The 23,216-nt window shown below is 40.5% G+C and overlaps 2 protein-coding genes across 2 annotated transcripts; both read right to left on the reverse strand.

Moving 5' to 3' along the window:
* Positions 1-10,007: 10,007 nt before the first annotated feature.
* LOC116567957 (olfactory receptor 7G1-like) lies at positions 10,008-10,967 on the reverse strand. Its single transcript, XM_032303354.1, has one exon. The coding sequence runs from the start codon at positions 10,941-10,943 to the stop codon at positions 10,008-10,010; it is 936 nt and encodes a 311-aa protein (XP_032159245.1). The 5' UTR covers positions 10,944-10,967.
* Positions 10,968-15,330: 4,363 nt separating this feature from the next.
* LOC116600281 (olfactory receptor 7G3-like) lies at positions 15,331-16,257 on the reverse strand. Its single transcript, XM_032360433.1, has one exon. It carries the CDS (start codon positions 16,255-16,257, stop codon positions 15,331-15,333), a length of 927 nt encoding a protein of 308 aa, XP_032216324.1.
* Positions 16,258-23,216: the final 6,959 nt, after the last annotated feature.

Genomic DNA, 23,216 nt, shown 5'->3' on the forward strand with positions numbered 1-23,216 from the left:
GAGAAAAACAATTAAGATGAAAATGCATACATCATATTAAACTTCTAACAAGTTTGAAACCAGGCAGGCAGATTTATAAATTGAACAGGAATATGTATCAGATGATAAGAGGATGATGTTTAATTCTACTGCCAGTTTCAGAGGGCAAATATGATTAAATACTTGAAATTTCATAGAATTCAACCCAAAAGAAGAACTTCAAAGAAAATAAGTAAACGGGACGCCTGGGTTGCTCAATTGGTTAAGCAGCTGCCTTCGGCTCAGGTCATGATCCCAGGGTCTTGGGATCAAGTCCCACATCCGGCTCCTTGGCTCCTTGCTCGGCAGGGAGCCTGCTTCTCCCTCTGCCTCTGCCTGCCTCTCTGCCTGTGCTCGCTCACTCCCTCTCTCCCCCTCTGTCTCTGACAAATAAATAAATAAACAAGTCAACAGTGTTTGCACCTAGAAGGAGGCAAGGATAATGTAAGTGGCAGATCACACAGACAGGTCCTAGGGTGATGGCATTGTTCTTTTTAACCCCTGGGTAAGTGTAAATGTTCTTATTATGTGACTATTCTTTCAAATCTACAGGTAGATTTTATGTACTGTTAAGTATATACAACATTAAAAAGAAAAACTGAAGAAAGATCTTCCCTCTTCCTAACTGGGAATACATCCTCCCATAAGCTTTTTATTCTTTTTTTTTTTTAAGATTTTATTTAGTTATTTGAGGGAGAGGTAGAGAGAGCATGAGTGAAGGGATGCAGAGGGAGAGGGAGAAGCAGGCTCCTGGCTGAGCAGAGATCTCAATGCAGGGCTGGATCCCAGGACCCTGGAGTCACGCCCTGAGCTGAAAATAGACATTTAACTGACTAAACCACCCAGGCACCCCTCTTTCTATTTCTTTTTTTTTTTTTAATTAAAATGGGTCATGCTTTGAAAAAAAATCTCAAATTTAGTTCTGAGTGTAAAAATGAGTGCACAGGGATGCCTGGGTGGCTCAGTCAGGTAAGCCTTCAGCTCAGGTCATGGTCTCAGGGTCCTGATATTGAGTCCCCCATATGGGGCTCCCAGTTCAGTAGGGAGTCTGCTTCTCCCTCTCCCTCTGCTCCTCCCCCCACTTGTGCTCTCTTGCTAGCAAGCTCTCTCAATTAATTAGATAAAATCTTTAAAAAAAATTCCTCAACTCTATGGTCAAATAATCTTTGACAAAACAGGAAAAAATAGACAGTGGAAAAAAGACAGTCTCTTCAATAAATGGTGCTGGGGAAACTGGGCAGCTATATGTAGAAGAATGAAACTCGACCATTCTCTTACACTGTACACAAAGATAAACTCAAAATGGATAAAAGACCTCAATGTGAGACAGGAATCCATCAGAAACCTAGAGGAGAACATAGGCAGTAATCTCTTCGATATCAGCCACAGCAACTTCTTTCAAGATATGTCTCCAAAGACCAAGGAAACAAAAGCCAAAATAAACTTCTGAGACTTCATCAAAATCAAAAGCTTCTGCATAGCAAAGGAAACAGTCAAGAAAACAAAGAGGCAACCCACGGAATGGGAGAAGATATTTGCAAATGACAGTACAGACAAAAGATTGATATCCAGGATCTATAATGAACTCCTCAAACTCAACACACACAAAACAGACAACATATCAAAAAATGGGCAGAAGATATGGACAGACACTTCTCCAATCAAGACATACAAATGGCTATCAGACACATGAAAAAAATGTTCATCATCACTAGCCATCAGGGAGATTCAAATTAAAACTACATTGAGATATCACCTTACACCAGTTAGAATGGCCAAAATTAGCAAGACAGGAAACAACATGTGTTGGAGGGGATGTGGAGAAAGGGGAACCCTCTTCCACTGTTGGTGGGAATGCAAGTTGGTGCAGCCACTTTGGAGAACAGTGTGGAGATTCCTCAAGGACTTAAAAATAGAACTTCCCTATGACCCTGCCATTGCACTCCTGGGTATTTACCCCAAAGATCCAGATGTAGTGAAAAGAAGGGCCATCTGTGCCCCAATGTTTATAGCAGCAATGGCCATGGTTGCCAAACTGTGGAAAGAACCAAGATGCCCTTCAACGGACGAATGGATAAAGATGATGTGGTCCATGGTCCATATACACTATGGAGTATTATGCTTCCATCAGAAAAGATGAATACCCAACTTTTGTAGCAACATGGACGAGACTGGAAGAGATTATGCTGAGTGAAATAAGTCAAGCAGAGAAGAGTCAATTATCATATGGTTTCACTTATTTGTGGAGCATAACAAATAGCATGGAGGACATGGGGAGATAGAGACGAGAAGGGAGTTGGGGGAAATTGGAAGGGGAGGTGAGCCATGAGAGACTATGGACTCTGAAAAACAATCTGAGGGTTTTGAAGGGGCAGGGGTGTAGGAGGTCAGGGTACCAGGTGGTGGGTATTATAGAGGGCACGGACTGCATGGAGCACTGGGTGTGGTGCAAAAATAATGAATACTGTTACGCTGAAAATAAAAAATAAATTTTAAAAAAAGACAAAAAAAAAAGAAGGGATTAAAAAAACATATTTACATTTATATTAAAATAGATAATTTGGGGGAGCCTGGGTGGCTCAGAGGGTTAAGCCTCTGCCTTTGGCTCAGGTCCTGATCTCAGGGTCCAGGGATCAAGCCCCACATCGGGCTTTCAGCTCAGTGGGGAGCCTGCTTCCCCATCTCTCTCTCCCTACTTGTGATCTCTGTCAAATTAAATAAAACCTTTAAAAAATGTTTAAAATACTATTGGCTAGTATTTTGTTGAGTATTTTCGCATCTGTGTTCATCAAGGATATCGGTCTATAGCTCTCTTTTTTGGTGGGATCCTTGTCTGGTTTTGGGATCAAGGTGATGCTGGCCTCATAAAATGAGTTTGGAAGTTTTCCTTCCATTTCTATTTTTTGGAACAGTTTCAGGAGAATAGGAATTAGTTCTTCTTTAAATGTTTGGTAGAATTCCCCCGGGAAGCCGTCTGGCCCTGAGTTTTTGTTTGTTTGGAGATTTTTAATGACTGTTTCAATCTCCTTACTGGTTATGGGTCTGTTCAGGCTTTCTATTTCTTCCTGGTTCAGTTGTGGTAGTTTATATGTTTCTAGGAATGCATCCATTTCTTCCAGATTGTCAAATTTGTTGGCGTAGAGTTCCTCATAGTATGTTCTTATAATAGTTTGTATTTCTTTGGTGTTAGTTGTGATCTCTCCTCTTTCATTCATGATTTTATTTATTTGGGTCCTTTCTCTTTTCTTTTTGATAAGTCGGGCCAGGGGTTTATCAATTTTATTAATTCTTTCAAAGAACCAGCTCCTAGTTTCGTTGATTTGTTCTATTGTTTTTTTGGTTTCTATTTCATTGATTTCTGCTCTGATCTTTATGATTTCTCTTCTCCTGCTGGGCTTAGGGTTTCTTTCTTGTTCTTTCTCCAGCTCCTTTAGGTGTAGGGTTAGGTTGTGTACCTGAGACCTTTCTTGTTTCTTGAGAAAGGCTTGTACCGCTATATATTTTCCTCTCAGGACTGCCTTTGTTGTGTCCCACAGATTTTGAACCGTTGTATTTTCATTATCATTTGTTCCCATGATTTTTTTCAATTCTTCTTTAATTTCCCGGTTGACCCATTCATTCTTTAGAAGGATGCTGTTTAGTCTCCATGTATTTGGGTTCTTTCCAAACTTCCTTTTGTGGTTGAGTTCTAGCTTTAGAGCATTGTGGTCTGAAAATATGCAGGGAATGATCCCAATCTTTTGATACCGGTTGAGTCCTGATTTAGGACCGAGGATGTGATCGATTCTGGAGAATGTTCCATGTGCACTAGAGAAGAATGTGTATTCTGTTGCTTTGGGATGAAATATTCTGAATATATCTGTGATGTCCATCTGGTCCAGTGTGACAGAATGGGAGAAGATATTTGCAAATGACATATCAGATAAAGGACTAGTGTCCAGAATCTATAAAGAACTTAGCAAACTCAACACCCAAAGAACAAATAATCCAATCAAGAAATGGGCAGAGGACATGAACAGACATTTCTGCAAAGAAGACATCCAGATGGCCAACAGACACATGAAAAAGTGCTCCATATCACTCGGCATCAGGGAAATACAAATCAAAACCACAATGAGATATTACCTCACACCAGTCAGAATGGCTAAAATCAACAAGTCAGGAAATGACAGATGTTGGCGAGGATGCGGAGAAAGGGGAACCCTCCTACACTGTTGGTGGGAATGCAAGCTGGTGCAGCCACTCTGGAAAACAGCATGGAGGTTCCTCAAAATGTTGAAAATAGAACTGCCCTATGACCCAGCAATTGCACTATTGGGTATTTACCCTAAGGATACAAACGTAGTGATCCAAAGGGGCACGTGCACCCGAATGTTTATAGCAGCAATGTCCACAATAGCCAAACTATGGAAAGAACCTAGATGTCCATCAACAGATGAATGGATCAAGAAGATGTGGTATATATACACAATGGAATACTATGCAGCCATCAAAAGAAATGAAATCTTGCCATTTGCGACAACATGGATGGAACTAGAGCGTATCATGCTTAGCGAAATAAGTCAAGCAGAGAAAGACAACTATCATATGATCTCCTTGATATGAGGAAGTGGTGATGCAACATGGGGGCTTAAGTGGGTAGGAGAAGATAAAGGAAACAAGATGGGATTGGGAGGGAGACAAACCATAAGTGACTTTTAATCTCACAAAACAAACTGAGGGTTGCTGGGGGGAGGGGGTTTGGGAGAAGGGGGTGGGATTATGGACATTGGGGAGGGTATGTGCTTTGGTGAGTGCTGTGAAGTGTGTAAACCTGGTGATTCACAGACCTGTACCCCTGGGGATAGAGTATTATGCCTCCATCAGAAAGGATGAATACCCAACTTTTGTAGCAACATGGACGGGACTGGAAGAGATTATGCTGAGTGAAATAAGTCAAGCAGAGAGAGTCAATTATCATATGGTTTCACTTATTTGTGGAGCATAACAAATAGCATGGAGGACATGGGGACTTAGAGTGGAGAAGGGAGTTGGGGGAAATTGGAAGGGGAGGTGAACCATGAGAGACTATGGACTCTGAAAAACAATCTGAGGGTTTTGAAGGGACGGGGGGTGGGAGGTTGGGGTACCAGGTGGTGGGTATTATAGAGGGCACGGATTGCATGGAGCACGGGGTGTGGTGCAAAAATAATGAATACTGTTATGCTGGAAATAAAAAAAAAATAAAAAATAAATTAAATAAAAAAAAATGTTTAAAATACACAGTTTTATATATATGCCAAATGTGAATGAAATCTACTTTATCTCCATCCACTAAAATATGCATATGTATGCACTGACACCAATAAAAAGATGCTATATCAGTTAAAAAAAAAAAGTCCCTCAAATGTCTCCCCAGAGGTTCAAAGTCAGTCATTCTTGCTGGAGTCAGGGAAACCTCAGTGTGAACAAAGGTCTCAGGGGATTTACCTACGTGGCTGTGCTGTGAGCCTCAATGGAGGAATCTTCACACTACAGGCACTACCAGTGCCAGGGCAGGGAGCTGTTTCTCAGATGTGATGCTGAAAATAAAACCATCCCTCAACGTCCAGTAACAACAGGTTCTCCAGCAACTCCGATTCTCCAGGGACCACCACTGTTTAATCCCCTCCCAGAAAAGGTCACTTTAACTTACAGACCTTGTTTTCTGCATTTATGGGGAAAGAAATGCTCCTAATAATGACAATTTCCCTTTTCTCTACTCAGTATTTCCTTATCAAAAAACAAACAAAAAAAGCATTTCTCTGCAGAATAACTTTATAAAAAGACACACTTAGGGGCACCTGGGTGGCTCAGTGTGTTAAAGCCTCAGCCTTCGGCTCAGGTCATGATCCCAGGGTACTGGGAATGAGCCCCACATTGGGCTCTCTGCTTGACAGGGAGCCTGCTTACCTTCCTCTCTGCCTACTTGTGGTCTCTGTATGGCAAATAAATAAATAAAATCTTAAAAAAATTAAAAAATAAAGACTCACTTAAAATATTTGCATTATAGCCCTAAGACTGCACCCAATCTCTATGACATTAATGATACAATTAATTTTATTCAATTATGTTTCCCCATATGTAGGAAACAGCAATAAAAGCTCAGATACATTCTTATAAATAAACCAATGGAGGGCCCCTGGGTGGCTCAGTCAGTTCAACATCTGCCTTGAGCTCATGTTGTGATCCCAGGGTCCTGAGATATGCCCCCACCTCTGGCTCCCTGCTGAGCAGGGAGCCTGCTTCTCCCACTCCTGCTTTCCCTGCTTGTGTACTCTCTATCTCTGTGTCAAAGAATAAATAAAATCTTTAAAATAAATAAATAAATAACCAATGAGGTTTCTAAGCAAGTAAGATCAAACTTTGCCCTTTTTTAAAAAAACTCAGACCAGAAAAGTCAATTGATAAATACAACAAAATAAATTGCTGACACCAGTGGTAAAAAAATATGTGAGTTACAAGACTTAAGAATATATAGGCTGTGTAAGACATAAAAGAGAGGTGCCTGGGTGGCTCAGTTGGTTAAGCAGCCAACTCTTGGTTTCCACTCAGGTTGTTATCTCAGGGTCATGAGATCGAGCCCCACAGAGGGCTCCCCATTCAGCAGAGAATCTGTTTGAGATTCTCTGTCCCTCCCCCTGCTCTCACGTAGAGGTGCATGCTCTCCCTCTCTCAAATAAATAAATCAATCTTTTTTTTTTTTTTTAAGACCTGTAAGATATGGAACACAATGACAGCAGTTAAATCCTGGGGAATACTTGCTAGTTGTCAGGCATTGTCCTAAGTGTTTGTAATGCTTATGGGGGTGGACTTCCCAGCAGGAGTTACATTCCATATGATCAGTAATCATTTTCCCCAAACCAAGAATTAGATTAAGTAGAATCCTATTCTCAGGGAATAGACTAAAGGGCATTTATTCTGCATGACTCAATGCAATGTCAAGTAACAACAAAGCCAGAGTACAACAGTCAGATTTGTCTCCAGGTATCATATCAGGATAAGATGCCCATATCTGTCACAGCCATCTGTGTCCATGAGGGGAACCAGCCCAAGATAAACCCACCACACAGAAAAATAAGTAAGTTTGCCTCTACATTCCCTACCTCTGAAGTAGTTATCAGGAATACATCATTCCTAAAATCAACAACACAAGAAACAAAAGGTGTTGGCAGGGATGTGGAGAAAAAAGAACCCCTCATGCACTTCTGGAGGGAAGGCAAACTGCTACAGCCACTGTGGAAAACAGTATGGAGGGTACTCAAGAAGTTAAAGTAGAATTACCCCATGATCTGGTCATCACACTACTGGGTATTTACCCAAAATATACAAAAACATGAATTCAAAGGTATACATGTACTCCTATGTTTATTGAAGCATTATTTACAATAGCCAAATTATGGAAGCAGCCCAAGTGTCCTCTCATAGATGAATGGATAAAGAAGACATCATGTATATATATACATACATATGTGTATATATATGCATATATATACACACATCATGTATATATACATATATGTATACTTACATACCACATACCACATACCATATATATACATATATGAATACTTACATATATGTATATGAATGAATAATATTCCACTGTGTATGTATAATATTCATTATATATCTATGTATAACATATACAAGCAGACATATAAAATGGACTATTATTCAGCCATAAAGAGAAATGGAATCTTGCCATTTATAACAACATGAATGGAGCTAGAGAGTATAACGCTAAGTGAAGCCAGTCAGAGAAAGACAAATACTGTAGGATTTAACTTATATGTGGAATTTAAGAAACAAGACCAATAAGCAAAAAGAGGAAAAAAAGAGATAGAGGCCACCCAAGAAACAGACTAACTTTAGAGAATAAACTGATGGTTACCAGAGGGGAAGTGGGTGGGTGAAATAGGAGATTGGAGTTAAGGAGGGCACTTTTTATGACCACTGGGGTTGTATGGAAGCACTGAATCACGATATTGTACACCTGAAACTAACAGAACACTGTGTGTTACCTACCTGGAATTAAAATCAGAACTTGTAAAAAAAAAAAAAAGAATTTAACAATCTTTATTGCTCACGTCCATTAGAGCCAGGGTTACTTTCTTTTAGCAGAAACAAAGATTTTTTCACTAATTAAGATAAATTGTTTCACCATCATCTCAAACTATTACAGTGTAGTAGATGCTGATAGTGCCTTTGCAGAGACACGGTCTACCAGTGACCACTCTTGTAAACTACCAAATTAGGTGTAAAAGATCTGTTTTTCCCATGTTTCATAGTAGGCTTACTTTAGAACTGCATGTATGGAATTGGCAGTATTATGTCTCTGTGACTACAGACTTACTTGGATCCTCTTCACCATCCACCCAACTTCTTTACTTTTCTTCTTCCTGGAATATCCCCCCAAAATCACTGTATGCCCTCCCTCAGGTTCAGCTCTCTTGACCTGACCAAAGAAACTGAGCTTGATAATGGAATTTGTTTCTGAAACATCACAGAGCCATTCAAAGAACAATTCAAGTTGTTCAACATAGTATTAGAAGTCCTAGCAACAGCAATCAGACAACAAAAAGAAATAAAAGGTATCCAAATTGGTAATGAAGAAGTCAAACTCTCTCTCTTCGCAGATGACATGATTCTTTATATGTAAAACCCAAAAGACTCCACCCCCAAACTACTAGAACTCATACAACAATTCAGCAATGTGGCAGGATACAAAGTCAATGTGCAGAAATCAGTGGCTTTCTTATACACTAACAATGAAAATACAGAAAGGGAAATTAGAGAATCAATTCCATTTACTCTAGCACCAAGAACCATAAGATACCTGGGAATAAACCTAACCAAAGAGGTAAAGGATCTGTACTTGAGGAACTACAGAACACTCATGAAGGAAATTGAAGAAGACACAAAAAGATGGAAGATCATTCCATGTTCTTGGATCGGAAGAATAAACATTGTTAAAATGTCTATACTGTCTAGAGCAATCTATACTTTTAATACCATTCCGATCAAAATTCCACCAGTATTCTTCAAAGAGCTGGAGCAAATAATCCAGAAATTTGTATGGAATCAGAAGAGACCCCGAATCACTAAGGAAATGTTGAAAAACAAAAATAAAACTGGGGGCATCACGTTACCTGATTTCAAGCTTTATCACAAAGCTGTGGTCACTAAGAGAGCATGGTACTAGCATAAAAACAGACACACAGACCAGTGGAACAGAGTAGAGAGCCCAGATATGGACCTTCAACTCTATGGTCAACTAATCTTCGACAAAACAGGAAAAAATATACAGTGGGAAAAAGACAGTCTCTTCAATAAATGGTGCTGGGAAAACTGGGCAGCTATATGTAGAAGAATGAAACTCGACCATTCTCTTACACCGTACACAAAGATAAACTCAAAATGGATAAAAGACCTCAACATGAGACAGGAATCCATCAGAATCCTAGAGAAGAACATAGGCAGCAATCTTTTCGATATCAGCCACAGCAACTTCTTTCAAGATATGTCTCCAAAGGCAAAGGAAACAAAAGTGAAAATAAACTTTTGGGACTTCATCAAAATCAAAAGCTTCTGCATAGCAAAGGAAACAGTCAAAAAAACAAAGAGGCAACCCACGGAATGGGAGAAGATATTTGCAAATGACAGTACAGACAAAAGGTTGATATCCAGGATCTATAATGAACTCCTCAAACTCAACACACACAAAACAGGAAATCATATTTTAAAAATGGGCAGAAGATATGAACAGAGACTTCTCCAATAAAGACATACAAATGGCTATCAGACACATGAAAAAATGTTCAAGTTTCAACCCAAAGTTAAGATGAACTTACCCAGTAAGTTCTCTAATCATTCTAGAACTTGGATGCAAGAATCAGACATTCTGGCTCACCCAATATTTCTGTCACTTTGATTCATTCTAGAAACCCCAGTCCATTCAGATGACACAGTCACAGAAGAGGTGTTCTATTTATGAGTTTCCTTAAGGCTCCCTTCATGTCCCTGTTCCTCAGGCTGTAGATGAAGGGGTTCATCATTTGAGGGACAACAGTGTACATCACTGAAACTACTGCAGTGTTTCTGGAAGAGTTAGTAAGAGAAGAACTAATGTATACCCCAAAAGCTGTCCCATAGAACAAAGATACAACTGACAGGTGAGACCCACAGGTGGAAAAAGCTTTATACTTTCCACCTGCTGATGGCATTCTCAAAACAGAGGACACTATCTGAGTGTAAGAGAAAATGATTCCACACAGAGGAATACCACCAAATATGCTCGTTGCAAAATATATCAGGATGTTATTGATGAGGGTATCAGAACATGCAATCCTGATCACCTGAACAACTTCACAGAAGAAGAGAGGGACTTCAAGGTCTGTGCAGAAAGTCAGTTGCAACAACATCAGGCTGTGCATCAGGGCATCCACAATGCTAATAAACAAGGAGAGAAGTATGAAGAGGCCACAGAGGTGGGAGTTCATAATGACTGTGTACCTTAGTGGATAACAAATGGCCACATAGTGGTCATAAGCCATTACTGAAAGAATACAACTATCCAAACTTGCAAAAACCAGGACAAAGCAGACCTGTGTGAGGCAGCCTGTGTAAGTGATGCTCTGGTTCTGTGTTTGGATGTTCACCAGCATCTTTGGGACTGTCGTTGTGCTTAAGCAGATGTCAGTAAAGGACAGGTTGGAGAGGAAGAAGTACATGGGGGTGTGGAGGTGGGAGTCCGAGATGACAGCCAGGATGATGAGCAGGTTTCCCATGACAGTGACCAGGTACATGGACAGGAACAGGCTGAAGATGAGGGGCTGCAGTTCTGGATCCTCTGTCACTTCCAGGAGAAGAAATTCTAAAATGTCTGTTTCATTTCTGGGTTCCATATTGTTGATGAATCTGATTGTAATGATTATGGAAAGACAATGAAATGTCAGCCTCTAGGCAAGCAGCAGGAGTATCACCAAGCACAAGCACCTTGTTGGGAAAGGAAAATGTCCAATGGAGAGATGCCTTCTCTTTGCATATTATTTTGTTATTTTGAAAAAAGATCTAAAGTGAATAAAGCAGTGAGTCAAGATTTGTTAATTCTGGAAAGGGTTGAGGAATCATCATTTTTAAAATTAGACTATTCTTTAATTTGGTAACTTCACTAGAAAAAATGGGTAGTGAGACTGTCTGGATCTCCACTCCCTGTGAGATACCTCACAGGCTGGCAACAGAGATAATACAACAGTATGTTAAAAACCCACAACTGGAAGATACAGGGAAACTGCCCAAGCCAACTCCCAGAAACCAGTAGAAAGACTGAGCAAATGTTGTTATATAATAACAATCATCCTATTTGCAAATGCTCATGTTCCTGCTGAGAAGGAAAAATGTCTTTCTCACAGAAAGAAAAAAGAAACTGACAGAATGATAACTATTTGGGGACTGGAGGAAAGGTTCAAGGAAATAAGTCAAGAAAATAGAAGACAGGCAGGAAGCAAATGGATGTCTTGATTCCACATGTACCTCTCACAATTTCTGCTGGATAAACTTGTAGTAAAATATATGCCCTCATTTCCAAACATTAACTAAGGGACATCAGGCTACCTAGATGACATCACTGTGGAATGATACAGGACATCTCTGCTAGATGCTGGATAATGGAGACTGGTGCTCCACCTACAGAAAGAAGAAAGGGAGGGAGTGAAGCATCAGGCTCCTCAGCAAGAGAGATCATCATCAGGGTGAGGCACAAATATGCTATTTCTTTCCTGGGGCAGGGCTGTTGATCGAGGCTGTCACAATTTATAGTCTCTGTACCTCTGGAGAATCAATATCCAAAGCTCTTCATTAACTGAACAATTATATCTTCATTCTGATCCCAGGGTGGTGCAAATTCTTTTCAGACTAAAGCAGCAGAATTGAGGAATTCAAGATGGTTGATACCCTGATGCAATGAGTCTATCACCACTTATCTCTCCACCTGTTTCTGCTCACATCTTCTATTTCACGTACATTACAGATATGCACATGCCCTCCTTTGGAATCTCTATGTAATCAGTGATATCAGGAAGCCTGATGATAATTGTAGGTGTGAAATTATGTATTTGTATTTCAGCCATTAGAAGGAATGAAATTCTGACAGGTGCCACCACATGGATGAACCTTAAAAACTTATGCTCAGTGAAGTGAGCAGATGAAAAAGAACAAATATTGTATAATTTTAGTTTAAGGAGCCTTGAATAGGCACATGAACACTGTTACCAGGGGAGGGAAGAAAGGAATAATTTTTTAGCGTCCCAGAATATCTTAACAACTGTATCTGTGCTAATAAAATCATGTTCCTATTGGTAGGGTGAGCAAGATCACATCTGGAAATATTTACTGAAAGTTTATGTGCCCTGCTCTTTCTTTCCTTGTTATAATGAAAGAACAATTCTGAATTTCATTGAATCAGTAGCTTGTTTTATTAGCTCATTTTTGAGGTGCTTGAATTTCTTAGTCCTTATCTTTTAGATTGTACTTATTCTCATAAAAAATGCTTGATTTCAGCGAAAACAGACAAAAAAAATGCCTTTGAGGTGTCTGGGTGGCTCAGTTTGTCGGGTCCCCAATGTTGGGTCCCCTAATAATAGGTCCATGGTCAAAGGAGTGAGACTGATACAAAGTGAACGTCAAGCAAAGCTTTATTTCGTGCCAAGTATCAAGAATCAAACCGGCCATCACACAGACTGGTCAGGGCTGCCCCTTACAGAGAGGGTGACCCCTCCCTGCCTCACAGACTAACTTTTATAGAACAAAGGCCATTCGGTTGGGCCTGGCCACACACTGGTGGTGAATGAGATAGTAACACACAGAGAAAGCTACACAGTCATGCTAGGTCACACGCGGGTGGCCAACTGAATTACAATTCATCCCATAGTAGCTATTTGAACTGGCCTATCACCTTAGTCAGAATTGGCGCCCAAAAGTTGGGGCACACTCTCCTTGGTAGCTAGGGGGACAGTATGCACGCTTTACTGATTGGATGTCTCCACCTGACCCAACTCATCCCTGCATTCGGTCTGTTATCTGGGGGGGGGGGGGGTAGGGTCAGTTTAAGTTTTACTGCATAAACAACAAAATGGCTGTTCAACCAAGGTGGGGCCACTCTGGCTAAATAGGCCCTTACAAGTTAAGTTTCCAACTCTTGATTTCTGCTCAGTCATGATCTTGGCTGGGATCATGAGACTGAGCCCTGTGTGGGCATCTGGGCTCAGCTGGAGTCTGCCTGAAATTTTCCATCTCTCTCTGCCCCTCCCCCACTTGTGTGAACACTCACATGCTCTCTTTCTCTAAAAATAAATAAATCTTAAAGAAATGCTTAACTTTGGGACGCCTGGGTGGCTCAGTTGGTTAAGCGGCTGCCTTCGGCTCAGGTCATGATCCCAGCGTCCTGGGATCGAGTCCCACATTGGGCTCCCTGCTCAGCGGGGGACCTGCTTCTCCCTCTGCCTCTGCCTACCACTCTGTCTGCCTGTGCTCACTCTCTCTGACAAATAAATAAATCAAATCTTAAAAAAAAAAAGAAATGCTTAACTTCTCTGAAGTAATAAAATTGTTTCCCTATTTTGTCTTCAGAAATATTTAATCACTGATTCTTGTATCTAAAGCTTTGGTACATTGGAATGAATTTTTTTGAGTTTTTATATTGTAGTAAATATATATAACATTATAAGGGCCTATTTAGCCAGACCGATGCCATCCGGTTAAACAGTGATTTTGTTGTTTATGCAGTAAAACTTAAACTGACCCCCCCAAAACACCCCCTACCCCCCCACCCCCCCCAACCAGGGAACTTACTTAAAAGCAAGTCTGGGAAACCAGTCCCAGGTAACAAAGCCCAAATACAAGGGTGGGTCAGGTCAGGTGGAGATAACAGCCCAAATGCAGAAGCTGAGAGGGTCAGGTGAAGACATCCAATCAGTAGAGTGCACATACTGTCTCCCTAGCTACCAAGGAGTGTGGGTGCCACCTTTTGGGTGCCAATTCTGACCAAGGTGACAGGCTCATTCAAGTATCTACTAGGGTAAATTGTAATTCAGTTGGTCACTCATGTGTGACCTAGTATGACTGTGCAGCTTTCTCTGTGTGTTGCAATCTCATTGGCCACCTCTGTGTGGCCAGGCCCAACCACATCGCCTTTGCTCTATAAAAGTTAGTTGGTAAGGCAGGGAGGGGTCACCTCTTTGTAAGAGATGGCCCTGACCAGTCAGTTTGATTCTGGATGTTTGGCACAAAATAAAAGCTTTGCTTGACCTTCACTTTGTATCAGTCTCGTTCCTTTGATCAGGGACCCATTATTGGGGGACCTAACAAACATAAAATTTACTATTTCAGCCATTTTAAGTGTACAATGCCGTGGCATTAAGAACACTCACAATGTTGGAGGACCATCATCACTATCCATTTCCTGAATATTTTTATCATCCCAAACAGAAACTGTACCTATTAAATGATAACTTTTTCTCCAACCAGCTTTCAGAAGGAACCTAACACCTTGCCATACAGCTGATTTCAGACTTCTGACCTTCAGAGTGCAACAGAATACATTTGTGTTGTTTTAAGTGGCTAACTTTGTAACATATTACAATGACAATGGGAAACGAATATAGGACACATAGTTCAATTTGGGCTAATGATAACAACAATGCTTTCTGGATGTCTCCTTGGAAATATTATGGCTGGTTTGCAAGGAAGCTCAAGGAGAGGCTTATCAGGTTATGTTTCTGACTTTGAAAGGCCTCTGCACTGGAGCAGGCATCAGTGACCACCAGGAGACTAGCCCTAATAGGAAAACATCACCACATGGCAGAGTAAAATGCACTCCCCTGGTTTTGTGCCTGGACCTAAGCAATCCCTGAAGTTTTTGTTAGGACAGATCATTGTTTTTATCATTTGACCCTACTGGATCTGAGAATCTTGCCTTATTACAGCTGAAGTCATGCATCCTCACTAACAGAGTTTAAGCTTCTCAAATCTACTCAAAATATAAACTAATATAATCACATCAATTTTATAGATGAGGAAACTGAGTTTAGAGTTGAAATAAATTGTCAAAGACCACAAAGCTATGTTTTAGTGGAGGTAGGATTCAAACACAGCTGGTCTGATTTCAAAATTCTTACCCTTAACTGTTAGATCTCTGGCTTTATATATTCAAAGTCAGTCAGGCTGTCTGGATTATTTCTCTCTGTCAAATTCCAACAGTGTAAGCCCAAAGCAGCTGACACATTCATGAAAAGATTATATTCTAGAGGTAAGTTTCCTCAAAGCCCCCATCATGTCCTTGTTCCTCAGACTATAGATAAAGGGATTCATCATGGGGGTGACCACAGTGTACATCACTGATACTATTGCACTCTTCCTCGAAGACTGTGTAGCTGCAGAACTAAGGTAAACCCCAAAACCTGTACCATAGAACATGGAAACAACTATTAAGTGTGACCCACAGATGGAAAATGCCTTATACTTTCCACCAGCTGATGGGATTTTCAGGACAGAGGAGACAATTTGAGTGTAAGAGATAATTATCCCAGAGAGAGGAATAACACCCAAAAGGCTGGTCACTAAATACACAAGAATGTTATTGATGAGGATATCGGAACAGGCAAGCTTGAGAATATGAGCTAATTCACAGAAAAAGTGGGAAATTTCCAGATCTGTGCAGAAGGAAAGCCGCAGCACCATCAAAGTGTGGAGAAGGGCATCCAGAACACTAATAAGGAAGGACAGCAGAACCAGCAGCCTACAGAGTTTGGGGTTCACAATGATATTGTACCTCAGTGGGTGACAGATGGCCACAAATCGATCAAAGGCCATCATGACCAGAATTCCATTTTCCAACCCGGCAAAAGTCAGGACAAAGCAGATTTGGGTGAGGCAGCCTGCGTAACTGATGGATTTGCTCCGTGTCTGGATGTTCACCAGCATCTTGGGGATCGTTGTGGTGGTAAAACAGATGTCAACAAAAGCCAGATTAGAGAGGAAGAAGTACATGGGGGTGTGAAGGTGGGTGTCATACATAATGGCCAGGATGATGAGGAGATTCCCAACCACAGAGACCAGATACACAGACAAGAACAGGCAGAACAGGAGAGGCTGTAGCTCTGGATCTTCTGACAGTCCCAGGAGGAAGAATTCTAGAGTATCTGAGAGATTTCCGGATTTCATGTTGTTGAAGGGTCTGATAGAAAGTTGGAAATGACAAGAAAACAAATCTTAAGAGAAACTTTCTCAAACATGCCTATCTTTTCTCCTGCTTCCCTCTCTCCCCTTTTTAAACCTCCTTTTCCTGTTTTGTTTCCCTCAACACTCCCAGCTATACCATCCTGTCCCAAGTTTTTTTTTCTATCAATCCTTTGTGAAGTAGATGTACTTAATAAGAAAATAGGAATGACATATTGCCCTGTTACAATGGCTGGGTGGTTAAGTGTCTGCCTTTAGCTCAGGTCATAATTCCAAAATCCCAAAATCAAGCCCTAAGTTGGGTTGCCTGCTCAGCGGGAGTCTGATTCTCCCTCCCCTCAGCTTCTCCCCTGTTCCTGCTCTCTCTCTCTCATTTACTCTCTCAAATAATTAAGTAAAATTAAAAAAAAGAGAGATGGAAGGAGAAGCAAGAGGGCGAGGAGTAGGAGACTAAAATATCATCAGGTCCCAGGAGTTCAGCTAGATAGTAATCAAACCATTTTGAACACCTACAAACTCATCAGAGGATAAATAATAAGAGCAACAATTCTAGAAACAGAAAATCGATCACTTTCTGGAAGGTGAGACGTGCAGAGAAGTGAATTCAAAGCAACAAGAAGAGACCACAGAGGGGAGAGGCCAGATCCCATCAAGTGAGAGAGCAGCAGAGCACAAAACCAGAACTCTTAGAAGTCTGCTCCACTGAGGGATGTCACTCCAGAGGCTAAGCGGGGGATGGAGCCCTCATGGGGACAGTGAGGGGACAGTGTGGTCTCAGGACCCACAGGGTTACAGAAAGACCAGGGATGTCTGAGGGTGACAGAGCCCACAGGCATCAGAGTGGGGAAGCCAGCTGTAGATACAGAGCCAAGGAGGGCACTCTCAGCTCGGGGTTACCTTAAAAAACCATGATCGAGGCACAGCCAGGCCACTAATCTATGAGCAGTGACGCCGGAAGTGGCAGATCTGGGGAGACTCATCTTCCTTCTCTGGGGGGAGCAGCAGGGGAGCACACAACAGGAATATGCTGGGTTTGGAGACTCCAGACAGGGCCATGTGACAGAGACAGAAACATTCAGTCACAGGCCAGGTGAGCTCAGACCATGGCCGGAGACCAGGGAGACAGGAGAGATTGACTGCTTTTCTCTGAGGGTGCACTGAGTAGTGGGGCCCTGAGCTCTCGGCTCCTACAGGGCTGGAGACTGGGAGGCCTCCATCTTCACTCCCATTCTCCAAAGCTCTATGGAAATCATTCAGGGAACAAAAGCTTCCAAGAGCAAACCCAAGCAGATCGCTTAGCTTGGCCCCTGACAAGGATGGTGCAATTCCACCTCCAGTAAAGATATTTAAGAATTACTGCAATAGGCCCCTCCCCCCAGAAAAGCAGGAAGAACATCCAGCCAAGACAAAGTTCATGGATCAATGAGAATTGCCAAATTCCAGAGCAAAAGGAAAGCAACACACAGAATTCATGGCTTTTTTTCCATGATCCTTTAGCCTTTCAAAATAAACTTTTTTTAAAAGATTTTATTTATTTATTGGGGGGTGGGGGAGAGCGAGCACAGGCAGACAGAATGGCAGGCAGGGACAGAGGGAGAAGCAGGCTCCCCGCCGAGCAAAGAGCCTGATGTGGGACTCGATCCCAGGACGCTGGGATCATGACCTGAGCCGAAGGCAGCTGCTTAACAAACTGAGCCACCCAGGCATCCCTCAAAGTAAATTTTTTAAGTTCATTTTTTCTTTCCTCTTTCCTATTTTAATTTTTAAAACTATTTTATCAATACCTTTTTTGTACAAATGTTTTTTAAAATAGAGATCTTTATTTTTTTAATTTAATTTTATTTTTTCACTGTTCCAAGATTCGTTGTTTATGCACCACACCAAGTGCTCCATGCAATACATACCCTCCTTAATATCCACCACCAGGCTCTCCCAACCCCCCACCTCTCTCCCCTCCAAAACCCTCAAATAAGTCAAGCAGAGAGAGTCAATTATCATATGGTTTCACTTACTTGTGGAGCATAAGGAATAACATAGAGGACATTGGGTGGAGGAGAGGAGAAGTGAGTTGCGAGAAATCAGAAGGGTAGATGAACCAGGAGAGTCTGTGGATTCTTATCGACACCTTTTCAAAAAATCTTTTTTAAAAAATTTTCATTGTTATCATCATATTTTAACCCTTCATTATATTTAACCTTATTTTTTGCCTACATATACAGGTTTTTTTTCTTTAAAATTTAAGAAACAATTTTTTCTAATCAAAATATACCCTAAATCTAGCACGTGGCTTTGTTCTAGTCTCCACCCTGATCACTTTCTTTCCTTTTTTTTTCTTTTCTTTTTTCAACCAACTTCTTACCTTAAAAATTCCTTTTTTAGAATCTTTAAATTTTCATCTTTACGGTCATATTCCATCCCTTCATTGTGTTTACCTTTATTTTCGTATATGTATGTTTTTCTTTCTTTAAAATTTTGGGAGGTAGTTTCTTCTAACAGACCAAAATACACACAAAATCAAGTGCGTGGCTCTGTTTTAATCACCAGTCTAATATATTTTTTTTCTTTTTTTCTCCCTTTCTTCTCCCCCCCAGGTTTTGGGTCTCTTCTGATTTGGTTAGTGTGTATTTTTCTGGGGTTGTTGCTCCCCTTTTATATTTTCTTCTCTCATTTATCTATTCTCATCTGGATAAAATGACAAGGCAGGAAAAACTCACCTCAAAAAGGAGACAAGAGGCAGTACCAATGGCTAGGAAGCTAATCAATACAGACATTGGTAATCTGTCAGAACCAGAGTTCAGAATGATGGTTATCAAGGTGCTAGCTGGGCTCGAAAAAAGCATGAAAGATACTAAAGATTCCCTTTCTGGAGAAATAAAATCTTTTTCTGGAGAAATAAAAGAACTATAATCTAGCCAAGCTGAAATTAAAGAAAAAAGCTATTAATGAGGTGCAATAAAAAAAATGGAGCCTCTTACTGCTAGGATAAATGAGGCAGAAGAGAGAATTAGTGATATAGAAGACCAAATGATGGAGAATACAGTGAGCAAAGAGAGACAACCACTAGACCATGAGAGGAGAATTCAAGAGATAAGTGATACCATAAGATGACAATATTAGGATAATGGGCAAAAGAAAAAGAAAGAGAGAGGCAGAAGGTATATTGGAGCAAATTAGAGCAAATTAGAGAAATTTCCCTAATTTGGTGAAGGGAACAAGCATCAAAATCCAGGAGGCACAAGGAACCGCCCCTCAAAATCAATAAAAATAGGTCAACACCCTGTCGTCTAATAGTAAAACTTACAAGTCTTAGTGACAAAGAGAAAATCCTGAAAGAAGCTCAGGACAAGGGGTGCCTGGGTGGCTCAGTAGGTTAAAGCCTCTGCCTTTGGCTCAGGTCATGATCCCAGGGTCCTGGGATCGAGCCCCACTTCGGGATCTCTGCTCAGTGGAGAGCCTGCTTCTTCCTCTCTCTCTCTCTCTCTCTCTCTCTCTCTCTCTGCCTACCTGTGATCTCTGTCAAATAAATAAAATCTTAAAAAAAAAAAAGCAGCTCAGGACAAGTCTGTAACATAGAACAGTAGAAATATTAGATTGGCAGGCAGCGGACCTATCCACAGAGAGCTGGCAGGCCAGAAAGGAGTGGCATGATATATTTAGAGCCCTAAATAAGAAAAATATGCAGCCAAGAATACTATATCCAGCTAGGCTGTCACTGAAAATAGAAGGAGAGATAAAAAGCTTCCAGGATAAACAAAAATTAAAAGAATTTGCAAACCCCAAACCAGCTCTACAGGAAATATTGAAAGAGAGCAAAGAGAGAGCCTAAATATAGGCTCTAAGCAAAGAGAGAGCCTAAATAAACAGACCAGAAAGGAATTGAGACAATATACAGTAACAGTCACCTTACAAGCAATACAATGATACTAAATCCATATCTTTAAATAGTTACACTAAATGTAAATGGGTTAAATGCCCCAATCAAAAGACCTAGGGTACCAGAATGGATTAAAAAAAAATAAGACCCATCAATATGCTTTCTGCAAGAGACTCATCTTAGACCCAAAGACACCTCCAGATTTAAAGTGAGGGGGTGGAAAACTATTTACCATGCTAAAGGACATCAAAAGAAAGCTGGAGTGGCAATCCTTATGTCAGATAAATTAGATTTTAAGCCAAAGACTATAATAAGAGATGAGGAAAGACACTGTATCATACTTAAAGGGCCTGTCCAACAAGAAGATATAAAATTTTTAAATATCTATGCCCCTAACATGGGAGAAGCCAATTATATAAACCAACTAATAACAAAATCAAAGAAACACATCGACAATCTTAGTATATGTGCTGCCGAAGTGAGCACAACATCGACAATCATACAATAATAGTAGGGGACTTTAATGTCCCCTCCTCAGTGAAATGGACAGATATCTAAGCAAAAGATCAACAAGAAAATAAAGGCTCTCAATAACACACTGGACCAGATGTACATCAAAGATATATTTAGAACATTCCATCCCAAAACAACAGAACACACATTCTTCTCTAGTGCATATGGAACATTCTCCAGAATAGATCACATCCTGGGTCAAAAATCAGGTCTCAACTGGTACCAAAAGACTGGGATCATTCCCTGAATATTTTTAGACCACAATGCTCTGAAATTAGAACTCAGTCACAAGAGGAGAGTTAGAAAGAATCCAAATACATGGAGGCTAAAGGGCATCCTTCTAAAGAATGAATGGGTCAACTAGGAAATTAAAGAAGAATTTTAAAAATTCATGAAAACAAATGAAAATGGAAACACAACTGTTCAAAATCTTTGGGACACAGCAAAGGCAGTCCTGAGAGGAAAGTGTATAGCAACACAAGCCTTTCTCAAGAAACAAGAAAGGTCTCAAGTACACAACCTAATCCTACGCCTAAAGGAGCTGGAGAAAGAACAGCAAACAAAGCCTAAACCCAGCGGAAGAAGAGAAATAATAAAGATCAGACCAGAAATCAATGAAATAGAAACCAAAAGAACAGAAGAACAAATCAACAAAACTAGGATCTGGTTCTCTGAAAAAAATTAAAAAGATTGATAACCCCCTGGCCAGACTTATCAAAAAGAAAAAAAGAAAGGACCCAAATTAATAAAATCATGAATGAAAGAGAAAATATCACAACCAACACCAAAGAAATACAAACAATTATAATAACATATTATAAGCAACTATATACCAGCAAATTTAGCAACTGGAAGAAATAGATGCATTCCTAGAGACATATAAACTACCAAAACTGAACCAGGAAGAAATAGAAAACCTGGAGGCACCTGGCTCAGCCGCCTTCAGCTTGGGTCCTGGGATCAAGGGTCCTGGGATGAAGCCCTGCGTCAGGCTCCCTGCTCAGAAGAGAAACTGCTTCCTCTGTCTGCCACTCTGCCTACTTGTGCTCTCTGCCTGTCAAATGAATAAATAAAATCTTTTTAAAAAAAGAAAAGAAACAGAGGCGCCTGGGTGGCTCAGTGGATTAAGCCTCTGCCTTTGGCTTAGGTCATGATCTCAGGGTCCTGGAACTGAGCTCCACATTGGGCTCTTTGCTTAGCAGGGAGCCTGCTTCCCCCAACCCCTGCCTGCCTCTCTGCCTATTTGTGATCTCTGTCAAATAGATAAATAAAATCAAAAGAAAGAAAGAATCAGAAAACCTGAACAGACCCATAACCAGTAAGGACACTGAAGCTGTCATCAAAAATCTCCCAAAAAACAAGAGCCCAGGGCAAGATGGCTTCCCAGGGGAATTCTACCAAACATTTAAAGAAGAATTATTGCCTATTCTTCTGAAACTGTTCCAAAAAATAGAAATTGAAAGGAAACTTCCAAACTCATTTTATGAGTCCAGCATTGCCTTGATTCCAAAACCAGACAAAGACCCCATCAAAAAGGAGAATTACAGACCAATATCCTTGGTGAACACGAATGCAAAATTCTCACCAAAATGCTAAACCAATAGGATCCAACAGTACATTAAAAGGATTATTTACCACAACCAAGTGAGATTTATTCCTGGGCTGTGAGGTTGGTTCAACATCTGCAAATCAATCAATGTGATGCCATACATTAAAAAAAGAAAGGACAAGAACCGTATGATACTCTCAACAGATGCTGAAAAAGCATTTGACAAAGTACAGCATCCTTACTTGATCAAAACTCTTCAAAGTGTAGGGATGGAGGGTACATACCTCAATATCATCAAATCCCCCATCTATGAAAAACCCACAGTGAATATCATTCTCAACAGGGAAAAACTGAGAACTTTCCCCCTAAGGTCAGGAACATGGCAGGGATGTCCACTATCACCACTGCTATTCAACATAGTACTAGAACTCCTAGACTTGGCAATCAGACAATAAAAAGAAATAAAAGGCATCCAAATCAGCAAACAAAAACTCTCACTCTTTGCAGATGATATGATATTTTATGTGGAAAGCCCAAAGACTCCACTCCAAAACTGCTAGAACTCATACAGGAATTCAGTGAAGTGTCAGGATATAAAATCAATACATGGAAATCAGCTGCATTTCTATACACTAAAAATAAGACAGAAGAGAAATTAAGAAGTCAATCCCATTTACAGCTGCACCCCAAACCATATTATTGTGAAAATATTGTGAAAATGTCTATGCTATCTAAAGCAATCTACACATTTAATGCAATCCCTATTAAAATACCATCAATTTTTTTCAAAGAAATGGAACAAATAATCCTGAAATTTATATGGAACCAGAAAAGACCTTGAATGGCCAGAGGAATGTTGAAAGAGAAAGCCAAAGTTGGTGGAATCACAGTTTCAAGCTTCAAGCTCTATTACAAAGCTGTCATCATCAAGAAAGTATGGTACTGGCACAAAAACATACACACAGATCAATGGAACAGAATAGAGAGCCCTGAAATGGACCCTCAACT

This window comes from Mustela erminea, chromosome 1 (genome assembly GCF_009829155.1).
Source record: "Mustela erminea isolate mMusErm1 chromosome 1, mMusErm1.Pri, whole genome shotgun sequence".
Taxonomy (NCBI): Eukaryota; Metazoa; Chordata; class Mammalia; order Carnivora; family Mustelidae; genus Mustela; species Mustela erminea.